This window comes from Microcaecilia unicolor, chromosome 10, assembly GCF_901765095.1.
Source record: "Microcaecilia unicolor chromosome 10, aMicUni1.1, whole genome shotgun sequence".
Lineage (NCBI taxonomy): Eukaryota > Metazoa > Chordata > Amphibia > Gymnophiona > Siphonopidae > Microcaecilia > Microcaecilia unicolor.
This window is the reverse complement of record NC_044040.1, coordinates 30,549,206-30,572,436: the sequence shown is the minus strand read 5'-3', so window position 1 is coordinate 30,572,436 and position 23,231 is coordinate 30,549,206. Positions and strand designations below refer to the sequence as shown.

The following is a 23,231-nucleotide window of genomic DNA, read 5'->3' as shown; positions in this document are numbered from 1 at the left end:
CATTGGTCTTAGTTCCCTAATCCTCATCTGTCTTTTGCTACTTGCAGGACACAGACTACTTCCGTCCAACTTAATACCTCAACAGCCATGTTTTGTTTCCATCTTCCTATTTAGGCAACCCTTGTGCTTATCCCATGCGTTCTGAATTCCTTCACTGTTTTTGACTCCACCACCTCTACTGGAAAGGCGTTCTAGGCATTCATTACCCTCTCTGTGAAAAAGTATTTCCTGACATTACCCCTAAGTCTACCGCCCTGCAACCTCCATACAAATCCTCTTCTTCTACCACCTCCCTGTCTCTGGAAGAGATCTGCTTGTACACCAATACCTTTCAAGTACTTGAATGTTTGTATCATATCTCTTCTCTCTCCTTTCCTCTACCGTATATATATTCAGGTCTTCCAGTCTCTTCTCATATGTCTTATAGCACAAATCCGGTACCATTTTTGTTGCTTCCTCTGGACCGCCTCAAGTCTTTTTATGTCCGTGGAGAGATACAGCCTCCAAAACTGAACATAATATTTCAAGTGGGGTCTCACCAACGACTTGTACAGGGACATCAACACTTCAGTCTCTTGCCCCCTAGCACATACTACTAGGATTTTTACACCCCAAATGCAACACTTTGCACTTCTTCATATTAAATTTTAGCTGCTAAGCATTACACCATTCTTCTAATATTTTAGGATCCTTTCTCAAGTTGTCCACTCTCTCTGGGGAGTCCCTTTGGCAAACCTTTCCTTCTAACCCTTCAACAATGTCGCTCATAAATATGTTGATAGGATCGGCCCCAGTACTGATCCCTGAGGCACCCCACTACTTACCTTTCTATCCTCTGAGTAAACTGCATTTAGAATCATCCTCTTGTCATATCAGTCAACCAGTTTCCAATCCAGTTCACAACTTTGAATCCTAACTTAAGCCCTGCTGAGTTCATTCAGGACTCTCCCACGAAGAACCATGCTGCAGGCTTTATTGAAGTACACTATCCAGTTCTCTCTCACATATTCATTATTTTCTAACCCTAAATCTTTTTAAAAAGCTGCAAATAAATAGTAATTATATATTAAATAATAACACTGTGCCATGCGTAGGCATGGTCAGCTTCTGTTCACTTCAGGATTTGATGAAAAATAATTTAGACCAGATGACGGTGCCTAATCTTTGCACTCCTCTATATACTTTTCATAGCTAAATAACAGATTTTTAACATTTATGCTGAAATTTAAAAAAATACCTTTTTTGTTTTAGGGTACTTTGCAGGACATTTATTAAGTGCTGGGGATTCAATTTCAGTAACATCTTCTGTATCAGCAGCAACAGCAGCTTCATTTTCGGGCTCTGCTGTAACCACAGGGTTCTCCATTTCATTCTGCTGCGAGGTCACTTCCACATCAGGAGAGGACAGCTGAATATCTGAACAGCTGCTAACTGTTCTGTGTCTCCGGCGCTGCTGTCCAATATGAGTTCTGCTCCTTGAAAAACTTTTCCTCTGCTTGGCTCGATTAACTTTGGCAGGTGTTGGCTTGCTAGTAGTCTCTTCTTTCACTGGCTCCTAGGGTGTAGAACACACAACTTTAATTTAGAAAAGTATGAATGAAATCTATAAAAGTACTTTTCCATAAAGCTTTGCAGTCTTTTTGAACAAGACAACAAGTATTATATAAAAAAAGGGGAGAGTGCTTTAACTTTATGGTGATAACAAATGCAGTATTTTAATATTTTTATTAAACGTTTTTACTAAATTTAGGTACCTATGGAAAATTCTAGTATAGACTTTCCCATACTGCCAACAATGTTGTTCCAAAAGGACCACCTCTCCATGTGAAAGAGTAATGCAGACTCCCATTCAGTGTAAGGGCGACCTCCAGTGACTGCAAGTGTGGGTGCAAGTTGTGACGGTAATTTTAGTGAGGTACAACACTTAGACCAGGATTCTTAACCGTTTTTGGTTCCTGCGTCTCTGACATACGAAACCCTTGCACCCTATTCCTAAATCACATGTCCACTAGCGACTACTGACAGCTACATATGTCTTGTATTAGCCACTAACACGAACTACAGTGGTACATAGTTACACTACTAAAGAAGTCGCATAAATTGTACATGTCATTGAATAAAATCACCATTTACAAATGATACGTACTACGAAAAATTTTCATAAGCATTGCATGAACAATTCAGTAATTTGAGTCATTAGGTCACGGCCTTTGTTATGAAGAAATGATTGTGCAACCTGGAGAAGTATGCAAATGATGTTTAAAAAAAAACCCCTAAAGTTTCATTGCCATTAGAAAGCGCTGTTGCTATTTAAACATCAATCAATGCTTGAAACTGTGGTTCACTTTTCTGACAGCACAGCATGTATATTGTCACATGCCTTCAGTGTTTCTGTACTGGGCAAATTCTTCTGAAAACTGTCCTAACTGCTTTCACACTGTCTAGAAAGTTTCAATAAACTGCTTCAGATTTCAAGACCTCTCTCTCCACTCCTTTGACTTCTTCATGCAAATGCTTGGGGGGAGGGGGACGACGTAGGCACCACTGGTTTGGAACCCCTGACTTAGACCCTGAGAAATAATAGAAGGCGGGGCTGCACCCGTCCTCCTCGCCCCTCTCTTCCCCGGGTTCCCCCCGGCCCCTCCAGGTCAGATAGCAGCAGTGTCGTCCAGTGAAGTGGCCTGCTGGCCGTGGCCCGGCCGGCGCTGGGGTCGGTGGCTCCTTCTCCTCCTTATCTGCTCTGGAGAGTCAGAACGATCAGGGGACCTGCCCGCGCCGCGGCCAAGAACAATGACGACGATGAGCCAGACAGGCAGCCGGTGAGTCACTGTGGAGGGGAGGCCCAGGCCAGGGGAGGGACAGAAAGGACTGCGGATCCGCCATGATGAGCTGTTGCAACCACGTTGTGCTTGGTAGCATTTATATTTAAATCTGACTTGTATTTTCAAGCTTTCTGGCTTGTGCAGCATACGGATTCACAGAGGAAGTAATAGAGTTACTTGTACTCTGTTTTAAATTGTTAATCAGTGTGGCATTTGGAGAGACTGGTTATAGGGACACCAGGCTAGCCTAGCATGTGTTGTATGTTGGAGATATTTTTTTTCTCCTGGTAAAGGGCCACTAAAATAGATATGTTAACAGATATGTTATGAGAATCAGGTCCTCAACATTCAGTTTCTATTTAGGTATTTACAACATTTATATCCCACATTAAACATGTTTTAAGTTGAAACCTGGGGGAGAAGTAAAATCTTTTTTTTTTTCCTGTTCCTAGATCAAATGAGATAAATAGTTTGTGGTGGGAACTTGCTCCTTTTGTTTTATGGATGGATTATGAATTTGTGATTTTGCTGCTGCTGATTCTGTTTATGATGATTGTGGTCACCCTCATTAATATTCATACTGACCTCATTCATATTCACTTTATTAATATTCATATGCCTTAATATTCATATTTGTCATAATATTTATATTAATTTTGTGCTATGTTTGGGCTGGTTTTATGTGGGAAAAATTTTTGCCATCTGACAACCCTGGTGGTAGCACTCTTCAGTCTCATTTGGAAGAGTGGAAGGAGCAGAACTCTGCACTGAGACCCTGTTCAATTCCTGTGAGCAGTTTCTTTTTCTGACCTCCCCAGGTACTACTTAGGTAGTAAAAAGTGTTCAGTTAGATTTAACATTAAATCCTTATTATTTTACCTGTTCACAAACCTTTACTGTTCACTGTTCTACTTTTTTTTTTTTTTTTTTTTTTAATAATAAACCTATTAGTTTGTTGGCTCTGCTGTCCAGGACTAAGAATCCTGGCAGTTTGTGTTCTCAGTCTGAGCATTTTTATAGGAACTGTGGGGCCCCAGGATTGCGGTTCCCAAATAACTTGCTGGTGGGAGACTCAACCAGAGGCAAGTGGAACCCAGCAGGTGGGAGAAGGGTATGCCGGTGTAGGCGCACGTGCAGGAGGGCTTGGGTAGTGCTGGGTAGAACCCTCCAGGTGGCCACAGGGTTAACACCAGGTGGGTGTTAGGGGTAGCGCTCAGGCGTTACTAAATAATGAGACAAGAATATCAGGCTCTGGGCTCTCGGTGAAAGAGACTGTACATAATTCTCCCAAACCATTAGAAACCTCTTTATGCACCTTGGTGTCGCTTTGGTCTCTTCCCATTCCCACACAATAAGCTGATGTAAAGTATTCCTCCACAACCAGATGGGGCTTCATCTTGTACCCAAAGTTTTATAATACATTTTTCCCAACCAATGATACCTTCCTCACATCCCAAGAACCTCTCCCTGGGGTAACAGTACCCTCCTAGGATCCAAGTAAATATGTTGTCCCACCAGTGTTCCTATAATTGACATTGTCTCATGCCAGAATCCCTGTAACTGACTGGCTAAAGTTGGATCGCCTTTTGCTGTAGGATCCAATTCTGCTTAACTTCACTATCTGCTAAGAAGCTGACAATATTAGTTGCATTTGAAAGAGGAGTGAACACAAACATAAAATGTATGAAGGTACACCATTAGTTCTTAATGCTGTTTTGAAGCTTCAGTATTCAGTTTTTCACATGACTAAAGAACTAATTACAGACTTTTGCACACCAATTTCATAGAGCAGTGTGATGGAACCATGGTTCAGATTCAACTAACGCTCCTTATGGCCTTGGACAAGTTACTTAAACCCATACTGCCTCCGGTATAAACAATTATAAACCCTCCAGGCACTGGGAAATATTTGCTGTATCTGAATAGAACTCGTCTTTAACACATACTGCAAAAAGTGTGAGATAAGTACAAATGAAACAGTAGAAATTTAAAGATTAAGCCTTCAACGTCAAACCTTTCTTACCAAAACAAATTATATAAAATTATAATTACCTGAATAAGCTCTGTCTCTTGAACAACATGTATATCTTTGTTTTCCATCTTGACTTCAGTTTTGGCTGTGCTGATTCTTTCCAAAGCCTGCTCTCTTCTTTTCTCCCTCTTTTCCAATCTGGCAAAAGCTTGTAGGATAGCTTCCATTTTCCTTTCTTCTCTTGTCTGAGACATTTAACAGAACACTGAGAAATTAATATATACTGCCTTTGAACTGGCCAAGCAAAAAATAAAGCACCTAACAATCACCTACATCTTTCTGGTTAACATGCTAGCTAGCTTACTAATAAAAGGACAGGAGTAGACAAATTAGGATATACAATATTTGTGCAGGCTCAACTCCTGCTGAAACTATGTTTCCTGATCAGACAGACTACACTATACTTCAATTCAATTTAATCTATTTAAATTTTAGCTCATAGTAGACAAGCATTGTAGTCTTTCACTTTTGGGAAAGGGATACAATATTGTATTACTATTTACTTAGCACAAGCTTTCTCAGTGGAAAAGTAAATAAAATTGCAAAAGCCATATACATAAAATCAAAACAGTAACCACCAATCAGAATAATACAGACTGACTACGCTATCAGACACAAGAGATACGTTATGCCCCCCAAAACATTAAAATTACTTTAAAAAATGTTCTTTGCAAGTAATTTTTATTAAATTAAAGCAATATGAAAGTGATTCCCAAACCTGGTCCTGGAGGCACCTCAGCCAGTCAAGTTTTCAGGATATTCACAATGAATATTAATGAGAGATTTGCATTAACTGTCTCCACTGTATGCAAATTTTTCACATGAATATTCATTGTGGACATCCTGAAAACCACTGCACTATGGGAAGAAAGCTCACATTGCCAAGCATTAAAGCATACACATCACCAAGCAAACAAGCACCACAGAGGGGAAAAATATATATTATTAAGCATTACAACCCAAACAACCTTTACCCCCAAATCCAACAAATTACTAAAACTTTAAAAACAGATACTAGAACAGAAATGCATGGGTATGTTAAATTATTTCAAGGAAAATGCCACTACATGCCATATAAAAGCAATACACATTTTTCAACCATACGATAATGGAGTATGAATACTTTGTAAAGGAAATCATATACTTCATTCTTTACATCAACTGGAGGTATTATGAGGCAATGTACATTTTATTTATCTGGATCTGAATTGCATCTATTTAAGAAATAGCAGGGTCCACTGTGACTAATGGGAATAGAATACAGTTGCTGCTGAATGTTCTTCCAGTGTATAAATTTATTAAGCTGCTTTGGGCAGACCAAGGACTTTTGTAGAACACACAGGAACAAAATATGTATACAATGAGAGGTCTGATAATCTTACTCTTAAGTTTGCTATCCAGTTTAAACTATTTTCAAAACTATTTTAAAAGTCTGTAGAAAATTTAGTGATCAATGTGACTGTTCTTTTCAATTCTGGATTGCCATAGCTCTAATTTTATTTTTTAAAGAGCTTAACAACAGAGCTAATCAGCACTTCTTCCTCCATGATGAACACAAATTTCTCAGATTTGCAATAACTGAAAACAAACAGCCACTTTAGAATGCATGCTTAAGTTAGAAAAACAAATAAGTGATGAATATAAGTTGCTGTGGTCTTAGCTTCTAAAAGATTTCTGAATCAATCAACTAATAAGTAAATAAGGCCACTAAGTGCGCAGTCGCTAAAGGAGCCATTGCATTCTCTGCCCTCTAATAGCAAATATTTGCACTTTTCTATATACCAGATGATAAATGGAAAAATGTCTGATGACAGAAGATAGAAAGATTAGAAATTGAAAACATGAACAGTAAAAAATACTAGATACCTGTCAAATTCAAGACTGTTTTTTGTTTATAGCGAAAACCCTATTAAATGTTCCATTTGGAACATTCTACTAAATTATCATCCTTTTCAAGATATGCACAGAGTAACAGCCACACCACAGACTGCCTATGATTCCATAGCCAGAGCCACAAACTCCGATTATGAAATACCGGTAAGAACTGCGACTGGTAACGTGGATAAAATACTGGCACATTCTGGCCCTCTCTTCCCCGTGAAACTGATATGATAAACCAAAGGTTGGAGACTGGCTGTGCCAGCCATAGAAGCAACAGTTCTTTTTCCTTCCTGCCCACCCTATACTGATCCTGGCTCCACACAACAGCAGCAGTATAGTGCCTAGGGCCCTGTTCTCGCTCCCCCCTCTATTACCTGGCAGCAGTGGAATGCAGCCATCCCCACCCCACTGATTACAACTGATGGAGGATAACTACAGCAGAAGAATAATGTATAACAAAACTCTCAACACAACTCTTTTGTTTGAGTTGGATCCTTAGATAGTGGGGTACAATAAATCACTTCAATATTGGCCAAACACCACATTCATCATAGGTCCGTTTTTACATAATCTTTGATATAGTTTTAAATTTATAAAATGTCAAAATCAATTACTTGATCATGATTTTTAATGCACTTATCCTAACATAATCCTCTTGGATGCAAGCAACTCCCAAGAGGATTATATTAAAGGTACGAGCATTATAAAGCCTAATCAATTCAATGATTTGAGATTTATAAATTTAAGAATATTGAAGTGATGTATTGCGCCTCACATTCTGAGGATCCAATTCAAACAAGGGTTGTGACAGTTTGTATTCATATCTTTTAGTTTCTTTTCCTCGAGTACTACTAGACCAGTTCAAACCAAAGGTTTGAGTCCATTCCTAACCAGCAGATGAAAGTAGAGGTACTAGACTTTTCCAGTGACCTTCATGGTATGAGGGGCTGTTGAATGCTAGAACTCTTCAGTATGCAAATGCCAAAACAGGATAGGTACTAGGTATTTTCTCTAATTTTCACCTTAGTAATGACTGCATAGCTGAGAAAATTATTATTATTTTTATTTATAACACTTAGGGAACCTCTGTAGAAAATGTATACATTATACAATAACCTGAACAAGACCAGTATCCCAATGCCGCAGTCTTCCAAGGCAGGTACCAGACTACTCAAGTATGACTCAAAGAAAGGAAATAAGTATGAAGAAATTTCTCCTTAATGTTTCACTAGACCAGATCAACTCAATCAGATGTATGAGAATAGTCCCTTAAAGGGAGAGGGGAAGACACGGTCCCATGAATAACTGACCTGCCTAGACAGGACATTCTGTTTGTAGTGCTTCACAAATGAAGAGATGACCAGGTTTCTGCCCAACCTCTGCCCAAGAGGTTGCCTAAGCGCACACAGAATGTGCCCACAGTTCCCTAAGAACTACTTTGCCATGGATAATGTAGGCTGCTTTGATGGTTATTATATTACATTAAAAGACATTTTTCTATTCCACATTAGCTGTGAATGTTCAATGTGGCTTACAAAGCTAAATAATTAAAAAGGCATTGATGCAGTGAAAATTATGACAAAACAATATAACCTCAAGATACAACAAGAACTTTTGAAATAAAAACGCCTTTAGCTTTTTCCGGAATACAGAATAATCATCACGGATACACATCTCAAGGGGTAGAATGTTCCACCATTTTGAAACTAGGTAGGGAAAGCATACTGATTGAAAGTTTATAAACAAATTTTCTGCAACTGAGAAAATAAGCAATTTCCTAGACTGCATAGTTGCATTTCTGACAAATTAATTAAGCCTGGTATGTAACTTGGTGCAATACCATAAATTATATGAAATATGAACATACAAAGCTTAACAACTGAATGTGCCTTGACTAGTAGCCAGTGCAATCTTGCCAGTAAAGGCAAAGCCCTTTCAAATTTGGATACTCTATAAATCAGACGAGAAGCGTCATATCATATCTTAGATCTGAAGCATAGAGCCAGAGAGAAGTCTTCAGGCACCGAAATCCATCACAACAGCTCCTGTTGAAATTATTGTAGGTCTCTTGGACCATGTATTTTAATGTACTCTTCCCCTTTGTCCACTAGTAAATGGAGCTGCTTGACCTTCTCTAAAGGAAGGGTGTATGCATATTCTGCCACACTGTGTACAATGTTTCTCTAGTATGAAGGGCTGGTAAGAAGCAGTGTGGGGATGTAAGCTCAGCATTCTGAAAGAAATTTCTCTTAAAACATTCCCATATCCGTAGGAGCACCAAGGAATGAGCCTTGGAACTTCTAGCTCTTTTAAGAGTGGATCTGACCACCATGAAACAGTGAAGAAGCTGTTGCTTCTTGAATCAGGATTAGTCTTGTTTATAGGCACTACAGAGAAGGTGGGGGGGGGGGGTGTTATTCCACATTCTCATCTGTACATCCTTGAGAATTCTATAAACAGACACTGTCACAGCTTCCAGGGATGGTGATGAGGAATTGGAGGATGTCCAATGTCTTTGCCCTGGGTTGCTCACTTACAATCAAAAGAGTTACTCGACTGGAGATTTTGTTCTCTGATGAGGTAGAAACAGATTTGATGGTAAGCCAGTTGAACCAGCTTCAGAGAAAACATTTGGCTCATAATCAGAATCACAGGAGTGCTCAGAGTCAGACTCTGACTCTGAAAAACACTCCAAAAGGAGATTTCTGGGTCTCAGGCCTTGAGTATGAGAGTTGAGACACATGGATTTCCAATGCTGCGGTGAAGCTTCCTTTCCTGATGCAGTAGAGATTGACAACTGTGCAGCAGATATTGTCCCTAAACTCTTTTAGAGGTCTTGGTGTTGATGCCTCCCCTACAGAAAGTGTATGGGTTTGGAGGACTGGTAGGATGTCTCTGAAGAGATCAACAGTGTGTCATGCTGAAGAAAGAGGCACTCCCATCTACTCATCAAAATCCTTATGAGCTGCTCCTCAAAGACTGACATCTATAAAAATAAATAGTGAACGCATTAGGGGCAGCTACATCCTCCTAAATTAGTTGGGGTATCAGAAGCTAGGTCTTGGAGTCTGTTGCATTCCTCTGATACAGAGATGGAGGAGTGTTCTTATATCGGGGGTGCTTTGAGAACATATGTGATCTCAGTATCTCAGTGCTTTTAACACCATGCTCCGGATGAGGAGAGATTTCAATGCACACCATCTTCTGCCTGGTATTTGCTATCACGAGCCAACCGTCAGCCTAGAACAAATCCTTCCTCTTCTTCATGCAAGACTCAGATAATGACCTATTCTAATGGCTTCTATTGATACTCAATGTCAAAGATGAATGACCTCCTCTTGATGTATCCCCAGTGTTCGGTGCAGCTCCAGGAAAGAAGACTGATGTTTCCAATGCTGAAGTCAATGGACTGGACTTCCTAGTACCAAAAATCCATTTGTTCTGATTCTCAACCATGAGGACTTCTCCTGGATATCTGTGAACAAGATTTACATAAAGAGAGATCACGGTTGGGACCCAGGCATTGCAAATGCTAATTATGTACTGGGTGGGTGCACTTCTTAAAACCACTGTGGGGTTCTTGTCTGGGACATACTATCTGGGAAAATAGCTGTTGCAAAACCAGACAACTCAATTTTGACTACAAATACCCAACTGAGAGCCCAAGATCCTCAACCAACAACACTGGACCAAGCACAACAAATAAAAGACTCTTGAAAAATGGCCAAACAAGCCTAAAGATGCTAAAATTTTTGCTGCATCTTTTTCTTATTGTGGAGTCATGAACAATGACCTTAGCTGAGGCTAGAGAGACCTGTAGTTCTTTGAACATTCTTCTGAAATGTTTTGTAACTTCCCAGATGAGGTGGTGTTGTGGCCTTAGAGTGATTTTGGCAAGCTTGCCACTGTTGGGAAGATTCACCAAAAGGAGAAAACTAGATGTGGGGGCAGATTAGAGACATTTATGTTCTGACTCAAAGTTGCCTTAAATTAAGAAAGGGTCTTTAAGGTTGTTTATTTGAATGGTGCAGGGCTTGGACATGCCCAACAGAATCGTTGTGCCTTTCTCATTGCACTCCAAGTCCTTAAGGAACTGTCATGGCAGCTTCATCCTCCAGTCAAGGCCCACCAAAAAACGTCCAAGGGCTCAGAGGTATTTATGCTCCCAGAACCAGGAAGGAAAAACAAACCCTAAAACCCAATTATTTAATTGGGTTTATTATTTATTATTCACTCGCCGTGAAAAAAATGCGCGACCTAACTAACTTTCCGAGATCACTGAAGACCAACCTGTTCAATAAGGCATACCACAATGATCCATCCTAAATACCAGACAACGAAACGCAAACCAGAACTGGATAAAACTTAACTCTCTATACTCGACTACCAAGGTCTACTCTACCACGAATGAACTTTAACGCAATACCACTTTCTCTCTCATTCCGAATATGAACTCTTTATTCTTGACTGCTTAATCTACTCTGTCAATCATGAACTTTAATGTAATACCAATTGTATCTCTCAGTCCAGAAATGGTGATCGCCATGACGGAACAATGTAAGCCACATTGAGACTGCAAATTGGTGGAAAAATGTGGGATACAAATGCAACAAATAATAATAATAATTTAATCATTTTCCAAATACAAAAGCTATCAAACATAGCTGTAAGAAACCAGCATAGCCCATTCCTCAAAGTTGTTATTTTCTTCACCTGCGAGTGCATAGCATGATTTTAGAATAATTCATACTCTCTGGAGACATTTTAATTTTGAACAAATAAAGACAAGATATGTAGACAAGGTGGTTAAAACTGAACAGATTCTCTATACTGTCATTTTCATAAGCTTACCAACTAAAAAATTTAAAGACTACATCCAGAGAGACAAAAATGTTTAAAAACCAAAACATTTTTCTATTTCTGAATTATTTTAAAAGCTAAAGATTATCTGCTCTCTGTAAGATATCTTCTGTGCAGCTCCCAGGTTAAATAACTACTTTGAAATGTGGGTAACCACATCTTACACTTTGGAGTTAAACCACAGTTTGAAGAACGAGTAATTAATAGACATTTTTAAAAACCTTTGTTCTAATTTCTTTAGATAAATACTACAAGAATTCTCTTACATAAAGGAGTTCTGACTGCCAAAATTGAGATAAAGAATAAAACAAATGTTAACAGACTACTTTTAGAAAAAAACTGAAGCCTGGACAGCGTTGCTGTTTGGCTTAATGGCTTTGGATCTCTTGATGACCGCTTAAGATACTACAGGCCAGTGGGACAGTTATAAGTGATCACACCATGTGGCACAGTTTATGCTTATTGCCAAGTTAAACACTGCCATTCATGGCTACATCAAAATGGTTCACGTACAAAGATTATAACAATAATATACACCAAAGCATGCCAAGGAGAGAACAGAAGTAAACAGCAACATACAAAGAAGCACAACTGCAAGTGCTGTCATCAACTAAAGCATCAAGGCCCTTGTTCACCAAAAGCATGAAATGAAAAACAGGTTTTAAGGCTTGCTGTGAATCCAGGTACAGAAGCCTCAGTACACAGGTATTTTTGGGATGGAATTTTATAACAAGGTCAGAATATAAGAGGCAGAGGAGCGGGTTTGAAATGGTGGAGGAATAGAAAGTTTGTCACCTGAGATTATAAAGTGAGGCATATGAGAACTTAGAACATTGAAAAGTGGAGCAGAAAAAGCCGTTTACACAGCCTTAAATTCAAGAACAACTTCAAATTTCACTCTATAGGTCACAAATAACCAGTGTTGGTCCCTCAAAAGACGAGGGGGGAGGAGACCTGATCCATCCTCTTTACATGATTAAATCATCTGAACTCAGTATTGTGTAGTCTGAAGGCATTCTCAGAGCAACTTATGAAGCCCCATTGTAAAGGGCATTACAATAATCAAGCCAATTAGGTACCAACACATTTATAAGAACAAAAGCATCCAAGAGGGCAATCATGGTTCTGATTCGATGGAGGGTTAAAAAAAATTAGGATTCAAATATAAAGCCAGAACCAGTAACATCCAAAATAAGAAGTGAAAAAGGTCAGACTACTTGTCCATGCTGTGAGTGGCACAAGTCCTGTTACCCACCTGGCCAGACTTTTTTGAAAATTCAGTTTGAGACAGTTAGTATTCAGCCACTCAGCAACTTGTGCTAAGCAATGATTAAGTATAGTTAAATTGCAGTGGAAACAATATAATATATAAGCTGACTATTACCAGCAAAGAAAAAGATGCTAATTCCTTCTGACTGAAAGAGTGGCAAGGATGCTAAAAAACTGAACACTGTGTCCAACACAAAACTCTGTGGAATCCCATTTGATAGAGGCAGTGAGGCGGGCAATGACCCAGAACATCCTCCCTAACAAATATGAAGAAAAGCACTCAAAAACAACACACTGTATACCAGGTTCTGATTATACTTGGTATTTAGGTGCCTGGATGTCACCTGAACAACAGTGTTCTCCAGATGTTAAGTAGCACACCGTGAAGGTGTACTAGAAATGCCAAGACTTCTCCTGATGGGCTCATGGATTATAAAAGACAGTGAAAATTCCTTAGGATTTCAGGATTTCTGCAATGATCAGGGAGAAAGCTTTCATCATCTTCGGTAAGAGCTTGGGATATATTATCCTCTGGCTCTCCCTGTTATTTAGGATCCTCTGGTGGTAGGGTACATGTACACTTGTGTTCAAGTTCACAGGTGTATGTCAAGCTGTTGACAGAGTTGGCATTGTCTGGGTCCTGGAAGAAGGTGATGAGGTCTGAAGACAGCCATCCATTTTCCATGGATGGGACTGGGGGTAGAATGAGGGTATTCCACAGGGCTTATCCTGGTACCCCAGGGTCCCCTGTTGGGCTCAGCTGGATGGAGATACCCAGAGTGAGTTCTTCTGAATCCCCTGCTGTGGCTTGTAGTGAGGCAGTGCTTTCTTTAAGGAACCTCTGAAGGAGGTACAGCAGTGTGAAGTGTTGATGCCCCACTGCTGATGCTGCAGGGGTGGCAAAGGTGAGTGTGGTTCAGGGTAGGCCATGTGTCTTCCTGGAGTGCATATATCTAAGTCAGAGAAGCATTTTGGGAGGGGGGTACACCTCTTGGTGTGCCACGTTGTCTTAGCAGGAGACTCCTGTAATGTTTTCTGTGCTTCAGTGACTTTCAAGCCTGCTGATCTACGTGGACTCCTTCACTAGTAGGGCGTAGGCTATTGCTGCAATCCATCGTCAGTTTGAAGGTAGAGGTTGCTCAGACTTGTTGCCCCACAGGAGTGGAGGCAGAGAAGCTCTTGGGCTTTGGGCTATTTTGGGGGGGGGGCGAGGGTCCTGAATGGAACAGGGGAGGGACAGTCAGAATAGAGCGGTGCCAACTAGAGAGAGTTGCACCTGTCCCCACTAGAATCTCCTCCATCACCACAAGTAATCTTCTCCATCACCACCTGTCCCCTATACTAAAATACCCCAGCTTGTGGTAAAATAACCCAACTTAACAGTAGCCCATGTTGATAGCTTCCCATCTCAGTGCTTATGAGGATTTCAATGTTATCAACTATATCCATTAATTTTTTTCAGTGCTATTACAATTGCTAAACTAGTTTAGAAACATAAGGAAAGGATTGGTAGGCTGACCTGGCACTACACTTCGGCAGGAACCCCACAGCATCTGCATCCATCCCCACAGAATTCCAGCTAACCCCGTTCCTGTTGAATTGATTTGCACTTTTCTGACCACTGACAAGTCAGTTATGACCCATGAACTGTATAACTAGAAGGCTCAAACTTAAAATGCCTGAAAGCTGCATCTTTACTTTCTGCCGAGAGCTGTAAATTCGAGTCTTGTTGGCTGCAGTACCTGAGGGGAGCCCGGGGAAGAGGAGCGGCATAACAGACCTTGCTACCTGGTATTCGCCAGAGACAGAAGCCTATTTGAGACCCCTGATGCAGGCGTTTGTACGCCGAAACACGGACCGTGTCGGGTCTCCATTATAAATAAAGAACTACATTTTTCTCAATCCTGAAGGCCCAGTGTTTGCTCAAATACACATGAACATAATTACATTAGCAGCAACATCCATAACTTATCTGGGTGCATAGTATCTCCACTGAAGAAGCTTATGTGTAAGACAAAATAGAACTGTTTAGATAGCTCACTACTAAATCTATGCCAAGAAAACAGCAAAACTGCAAGAAAATCCTAAAGTGGACCCCAGTTTACATTTCAAGAGTCTTCTGAGGAAGGCTTAATGAAGTAATAAAATATAGATGTGCTACTCAGAAAAGCATATCCAACACACACAATTGTTTGGCCAACGTGGTATAAGAACAGAATAAATTAATTTTGCATTTGAGATTCCACAGACTGTGCAAATGAAGCAGTGCTAGCAAATTTTAAAAACAAAAACAGAGTTGCCTGTTCAGCTCAAAAATAGCTAAATCAATTAGCAAGTTCTAAATTTAAAAAGTTAAGCAAATACAGGATGCTATCTTCAACAAACATTCAGAATCTAAATACTAAAATTGGAAGCAACAATTAGCATGGGAAGAGCAGTTGTCACTAAGCCCTAGTGACAGTTTTAAGCAGCTACTTGCTTCCCAACTTACCATCTTCCTTTTCCTTTCTGCAATCTGCTCTTCAGATTCCATTTCTACTTCATTGCTAATAGGAGTTTTTTCTTCTATATCATCAATAAAATCTGGCTCCTGAAAGATGGAAATGACTGCTTTACAGAAGCTCTTCTACTTCTATAAACTTGGGAAATCTGTCAACTACAAAACTGCTAAAAGTCCTTTAATTTTAATTTGAAAAGCAGCCAATCAGTTAAGCAATAATTGTAAAACTGTCATGATCTTAGGCTTACTGTAGAGCCTAGAATACAGCAAACTGACAATCTTCTCTAATTCACACCTGTGGCCAAACAGCAATTTTCTTTACAGTACATATTTCACTACTCAGTTTAAAAACTGTTCCTACATTTTTCCAAATTTTACTTAGTAAGCTAGTGTGATTTACTCTAAGTGCTGCAATTACATCTTTTATTGTGGTGAAGGAGGATTCAATAAAGCTAGCAGCCCGATAAGCTTACAAATTCTAATTAGCCAATGAGGATATAGTTTGAAAATAAAGAACGGCAGATCTTCAAGATCTCAACACTAACATTATATAAGCAATTTTTAAAAAAACTGTATGAGGCAGTGTGGCTAAATAAACCCTCTTCTCCTATTAATACTTTTCCATAAGTGTGTGTGTGTGTGTGTGTGTGCGCGTGTGTATGGGGGGGGGGGGGGGGGGGGGGAGAACAAAGAAGGACACAAAGGGCCAGATTTGCTAAGAATTCACCCATAGATACAATACCGAAAGAACCCTTTAGGATACCTTGCCCTTATGAGTTGTGTAATTCTTGTCCCATCACACTGCCTCATACCTACTTGCTATTAGATATCAGTAAAGACCATGCTCCTAAGTTCAAAATACATGTGTTAGTATATATTATTGTTTCTGTGCTTCTAATGTTCTAGAAAATACTTAGAACTTTATATATATTTCACTGCAATTTTTTTTAAACAAGAAAATTAAATTCAAACCAAATCAGTGGTGTGCACAGAAGTAACTATTAGCACAATTAGAAGACCAGATTAATAAAAATTTTTATTCAATGCAAAAATTACTCTAGATTCTCCAGTAAAAATGCTCCTAGATTTAATGGAGTAGAGGAGTAGCTTACTGGTGAGAACAGCAAGCTGTGAACCAGAGAGATCAGGGCTCAAATCGCAATGGCATTCCTCGTGTCCCTACGCAAGTCACGTAACCTTCCACACACACCCTGGTGTGGGTTTTCCTCTCATGCTAAGACCATTTTTGCTGCAGATGTAAAATGCCCGATTTTCCATATTTTTTTGAAGTTATGCACTAATGTTCCCATTATCGCGCGGCTGTTAATAAAAGTTACCATGTGAGCACTTACCGCCACCCAGAATGTAGGTGGTAAGGGCTCTGTGGTAATTCTGCACTAACCAGTTAGCTTGAAGTAATGTAGCTGCACTAACTTATTATGCAGGAAAATTCTCTGACACGCCCTTGCCCCCAAAAATAAAAAACAATCAATTTTTTAGTAAGTGGATTAGTGTGCACTAAATAGTTCTTACTCCAGGATGGCTGAGCGCATCCTGTGGTATGCCATTTTAAGTAAAAGGGCCCCTTAGATTGTAAGCTTTCTAGGGACAGGAAAGTACTTAGTGTACCTGAATGTAACTTGCCTTTAACTACAACTGGAAAGGCACAAGCTAAATACTAAAGGTCCTGTTTAGTAAGGTGTGGTAGCATTTTTAGCACACTCTAAACTCTAGAGACACCCATAGAAATATATGGGTTTCAGCGTTTATGCATGCAAAAATGCTAGCATGCCCTTAGCACAGCTTAGTAAACAGAGTCCTAAATGAATAAAAATATAAAAATGTGAAAAAAAGACTACAGCAATAGGAGAGCAATATGGTATTTTACCTGTTTCTTTATCTGAAGATAAAATATTTTAATACTCCGCATACTTCACTGGCTCCCTGTCTGCTTCCGCATTCAGTTTAAACTTCTCATACTGACCTTTAAATGCATCCACTCTGCAGCCCCCCATTACCTCTCCACTCTCATCTCTCCCTACATTCCTCCCCGTGAACTCTGCTCGCTTGACAAATCTCTCTTGTTGTCCTCCTTCTCCTCCACTGCTAACTCCAGCCTTCGCTCCTTTTCTCTCGCAGCATCTTATGCCTGGAATAGACTTCCTGGACCTATACGTCTAGCTCCATCTCTACCTGTTTTCAAATCTATGCTGAAAACCCACCTTTTTACTGCTGCTTTTAGCTCCTAGCCACAATTGCCCTCCCCTTGTCCCTTCCTCCCTTCTCACCCATTACTTCCCTCACCCCTAACTGTCTTGTTTGTCTGTATTACTTAGATTGTAAGCTCTTTTGAGCAGGGACAGTCTCTTTGTATCAGGTGTTCAGCGCTGCGTGCATCTGGTAGCGCTATAACAAATGTTAATAATACTATCTGAAATGGGCCTTCAAGAATTTAAATAGAATTTGAATTGCATTACTTGGGAACTAACTATAATTAGCTGTCTAAATACTCTCACACTATGGATCTAAATTAAATCTGCAATTCGTTTGTTTTTGGGTTTTTTTTGAACCAATGATTATAGGAGCCAGGAAAGAGGAAATTAAAATATTCATGATAGCACGGAAATTATGGCAAAGCAAACCTTCTCCTATCAAACACACTACTGAAGAAAAATTTAAAGCAGTACTGCCAAAGATTTACTGTGTGCTGTTCATTTTTGAAAATTTTAATTAAAATGTAAAAAAAAAAATGTTTTTGACATTTCACTCTATTACAAAACTCAGAACTGATTACATAATATATCTTGTCTATTTTTCTCTAGTTATATTTATACTGTATTATGTAAATCTATCCTACATATTCATAATGTACAAGTGTTAACTTGCCAAAAATAATTAAAATCTCTCCCCTTATATATCTCTATATCTATAAACACATACAGTGTGATCGAAAAAAAAAAAGAAACCCCTTCATTTTCTCATCTTGGTTAACAGCGTAATTTAAGCAATTTGGGTAATACGTATCAAGCTAAAGATCAAGCAAAACATCCCAGAACTCGCTGCTTACTTAAATTTCCCACTGCACAAAAGTGACATCAGTTTGATGGCACTGTTTAAACTAATTATGAAAACGGTGTTTACTAAAGATAAGCTTTATCAAGTTTAGGTCACATACTAAACATTATCATGCAAAATGACTTGCTGCTATTTCTGACAAAGAACTGGACACTGGGATGATTAAATGAGCCCTTCAGAGCAAAAATGGGTCAGCCATGATCTGATTCATAGCCTCTATGGCCTAAAGATGTAGAAGAGAAATTGGACCATGTCCATACTTATATACATACAGATTAAAGTAGGTTCAGGCGTTGTTCAGATTGCCATTGTAACTAAGTGTACTTGGCCTGCTTTGCTCTCAAGGGCTCAAATAAGCTTGTGTTTGCTTGGGATGACGTTTTGAACAAATTCTGGGGTCCTTTTACTAAGCCACATAAGCGTCTATGTGCGCCCAACACGCGCCAAAATGGAGGTACACACGTCTGAAAAATATTTTTTATTTTCAGGTGGGAGTCTTTACTGCTAGGTCAATGGCTGGTGGTAAGGTCTCAGACCCAAAATGGACACACGGCAATTTTCATTTTGCCGCACGTTCATTTTTGGCAAAAATTTTAAAAAGGCCTTTTTTACAGGCACGCTAAAAAATGGATCGGCGCACACCCCAAACCCGTGCCTACACTACCACAAGCCATTTTTCAGCATGCCTTTCTAAAAGGACCCCTCTATGACCTTTCAGGTGTAGCTCCAAGTTTGTTACTATCTAAAAAAGGTCACATAAGTTTTTGCCAAATGTATGCTGGACACATGTTATGTTTCATGCCCGAGTCTTGTATTTCACAAGGTACACCACAACAGCATTAGGGTATGGTAATGTATATTATTATTGCCTTGTTTCCAATACATTTCTGAAACATTTGACTTAAATAGGTGCACATTAACTAATATGGTTCCTTTTTTCCTCAATCACCATGCATATTATCTACATCTACCTATATATCTCTATAAAATCTCAAAGAAATAGGGATCCGGCACCTGTGCTAGGACCTCTTTTCTCTTATACAACAAGATCTTGAAACCCTTGCTTCTCAGAACCATATCAACATCCAACTGTCCAATGTTACTGGCAGCACTAACATTGAGCATGTTGGTTTTCTCACAGCAGTAATTATGATGATGCTTCAACCATAGGCAACAGAAAGCCTCCTGATCATCCACATAGAAAACAAAGTATGCAATGGGGAAGTTAAAGGAAAGAAATAAACCATAAAAGCAGAGAATGTTGACAATCTCCCAAATTCTATATATGGTGCCTCAACTTGTGCGTGCTAATTTGGCCGCATGGCCAAACTGCATGCAACAAGTCAATCAGAGCAGGTAATTGGTACTTAACCAATTAGCAGTACTAATTGGCTTTAATTAGAATGTATACGCACAATTTTCTAGGCGTATTCTACACCGCAGTGTGCATAAATTCAAATGTGCACAGTTGAAAAGGGAGCATGGCCATTGTCAGATTGGTTTTAGGTGGCCTAAATGGGTATGCCTACATTTTAGACGCAAGAACAGCATGTGCGCATATTTTATAACTCACGCCTAACTTTAGGTGTAGTTTATAAAATCACGCTGTGTGGTTTTTCAGCGCCAATTTTTAAGGCTCCATTTATAGAACTTGACCCAATATGTACAACTACCTGAATATTTTGCACATAAGCCATTTTATCTTTGCAGTAATGTTTACATTACTTATATCACTTTATCTACAACATACATGGTTTTAGCATGATGCCTGTTGTGATATTTAAGAGGTGTTTACAAATGTCCTCTAGAATGACACAAAAACACAATAAAATGTGGGACTTTCATTACTAGGGACTTTCATGACTATTTGCTTTATCTTAAAAAGGCCTATTTTCCTAATACTACTACTTAGACTACATAATTTATTTACAAAGCATAGAACACATCTGTTCATACATAACCAGAACTTTAACATTTTTTTACCTAGAGTCAGACACAATTGACTTTTAAAATGACTTTGAGGAACTACAACACTGTATGTTTTCATACCTGATTATTGGATATGGACAGCCTGAGTGGGGAAAGTTTCCTCTGCTTGTTATCCGAGATCTTCATTTTATTTGCAGTTCCCTCTGGGTCTAGTATGTTTTGATTTTGTGTCTCCTTTTCTTTCAACATTTCCTTTTCTTTCTTTCCTTTCTTCCTTCTGGTCTCATAGCCACTATTAATATTTTCAGTAGGTTCAGAACTACGCTTCAGGACTGGACATTCAGGATTTTCTTGAAGGCATGCACAATCCACTTTGTATTTACTAGATGAAAACACAAACATACATGTTTAGATATATGCATATATAATGTGTGTGTGTGTGTATACACACATATATGTACACATATATACATACACACACACACCCCAAAAGTCAATTAGTAATAGATGAACATTTTCACTGATCGATTAGCAGATGTGCTCCCTTTGTTTCTTAGGTCCCAAAAAGAACACAGGCAAGCAGTCTGCAAGATCCAAACAACAGAAAAGAAAAGCAGATCCACGTGGTGAAATAAAACAAAATTTATCCAATGCAGATACATAAAATTAGCATATAAAACTTTCCTCTAACCACCCAACATGGGCATGTTTCGCCCTCTCAAGGGCTGCGTCAGGGGCTTAACATGAAACCAGCAGGAACAGTCCAATGTTTTCCCTGTCTGGTTAGTGCAGTGCAGCAAAAAAAAAAAATAAGGCTCGCAAGCAGTGAGCTGTCTTTTCCAGGCAGCTGCAGCCCGATATACAGGGTGCTCACAAATTGCAGCCCTAGAGGACAAAACATGGTCATGTTGGGCGGATAGAGGAAAATTATATGCTGATTTTATGTATCTGCACTGAATTCTGCCCCTTTTGTTTATACAGCTGTTGTAGCATGAGGTTAATTAAGTGTACGTTTTCAGTATAGGAACTTTAATTACACACCAATGAATGATAAATAGGGTCCTGTTTACTACGCCGTGCTAGAGGCACATTAGCGTTTTTAGTGCATGCTATGTAGATGCCCATAACATTCCTATGGGCATCTACATGGTCAGTGCGAGCTAATTTTTAGCACACACTAAAGACACAAGTGCACCTTAGTAAACAGGGTGCCAGGGCTTTTAGAAATATGTATTTATAAATAGTCAAAACAAAAATCAAGCACTGGAAAAAGGTTAGATATCCATGAACAGTGATGAAAAAAAATAAACAAACAAACTAGTATGCTCCACCTTGGAATACTGGGTTTTTTTTTTTTTGGGGGGGGGGGGGGGGGGTTGTGTGTCAACTGAAAATCCCCCCCATATATGTCAAGAGGGTTCTCTTCTACCCCAAACTAGATTAGTTAAATCTCTGGTAGTTTTACACTTGCCAGTAATTTGGAAAAAACAGAGATATCTGTGGCTTGCAGTACTGTAAATGCTTTCTGAATTTAATTTACATTAAAAAAAAAAAAAAGATTGGGTCTTTCCTTCCTAACTAGGGGCCTCTTTTACAAAGCCATGCTACCAATTCCCGATGCGGCAAACAAGAGGATGCCCATTCAATTCCTATGGGCTTCCTCTCATTTGCCATGCAGAAATCGCTAGCTTAGCTTTGTAAAAGAGGCCCTAGGTTGCTGCCCAAAATACTTTTTCATTACTTCCAACCCCCATGGTATCAAGCAGGTTTTAGCACTTATAGTGCTTGTAAAAAGATGAAGCCAGAAAGCAACTACCAGTTATTTGAAACATTACTTCTACTGCTTCACTGATCTATAAGGAAATCAGGAATAAAATAACCTAGCTAGAACTATGAAACATCCTCATTCCACTGTTAAGAACTAAGTCTGGCATAAGTTTATAGCCAGAGAGCCCTAGACAGGTGCATTAGAAAAACAACCTTTCTATTTCACGGCACATTTCTGCTATACCAACTTTAATTTAAAACAAAAATGTATCTCGTTTTTTAAACTGGAAAAATATACAATTGTTTTAGAATTGCAAACAATATATTCCAGGATGAGGATTAAGTGACTAGCTATTTTTACTTAAAATCAAAGACACTTTGCTTTCAACCTCAAAACAAACTTCAGGTATTTGTTGCCCATAGCTATGCACATCGTATCATGTCCTATTGCATACTTAAATGTCTTGTCTTACAGGGCTTATTACAGTTTCAAAATTTGATTTCATAGAAAAAATAATTCATCTTCTTGCTCTATATACTTATTCATTAGCACAAATTTCACAAGGTCTTACACAATAAGAGGTACTTTTCAGAAGACAGTAACTTAAACAAGCATTATCAACCAATTGTTAAAAGAACATCTTATCATAAGCCTCAGGAGGAGTGAATTGCTGGAATGTGAATCCAGTTTATAACTCGATCAGGACTTACTATTTTGTTTTCTTCTTGAGTTCACTAGCTCAATGGTAAGGACTTCTGAAGGAAATAGTATTTAATAGCATCTGTAAGACAGTTCATCTTTATTTTTTAATGTAATTCTAAGGGGAGCTTCTAATTATGTTCTCCAGGGATGGCTATGTTTGTTAAAGCTCAGATTAAGGCTCCTTTGTTTTGCCTCAGGTCTACTACCACTCTCAGGCATCACTTGCCAGAAACTGACCATTCTTTTGGTCACTACAGTTATATATTTGTTACACTTCAGAATTAACTAAACTCAGATATGTTGAAAGATATGATCATTTTGCTTACACTCAAGAGTAGATTCCACTATCGATTCAAACACTGGTCAGCCAATGCTCTGGTGATAGCACTCTGT

General features: G+C 39.1%; 1 protein-coding gene across 1 annotated transcript in view; it reads right to left on the bottom strand.

Moving 5' to 3' along the window:
- The window catches only part of KMT2E (lysine methyltransferase 2E), a 310,078-nt gene that overhangs the window by 60,520 nt on the left and 226,327 nt on the right, over window positions 1-23,231 (bottom strand). The window contains 4 exon segments of the mRNA XM_030216423.1: window positions 1,238-1,555; window positions 4,875-5,039; window positions 15,356-15,454; window positions 20,489-20,750. Of these exon segments, the coding sequence (XP_030072283.1) occupies window positions 1,238-1,555; window positions 4,875-5,039; window positions 15,356-15,454; window positions 20,489-20,750 (844 nt within the window).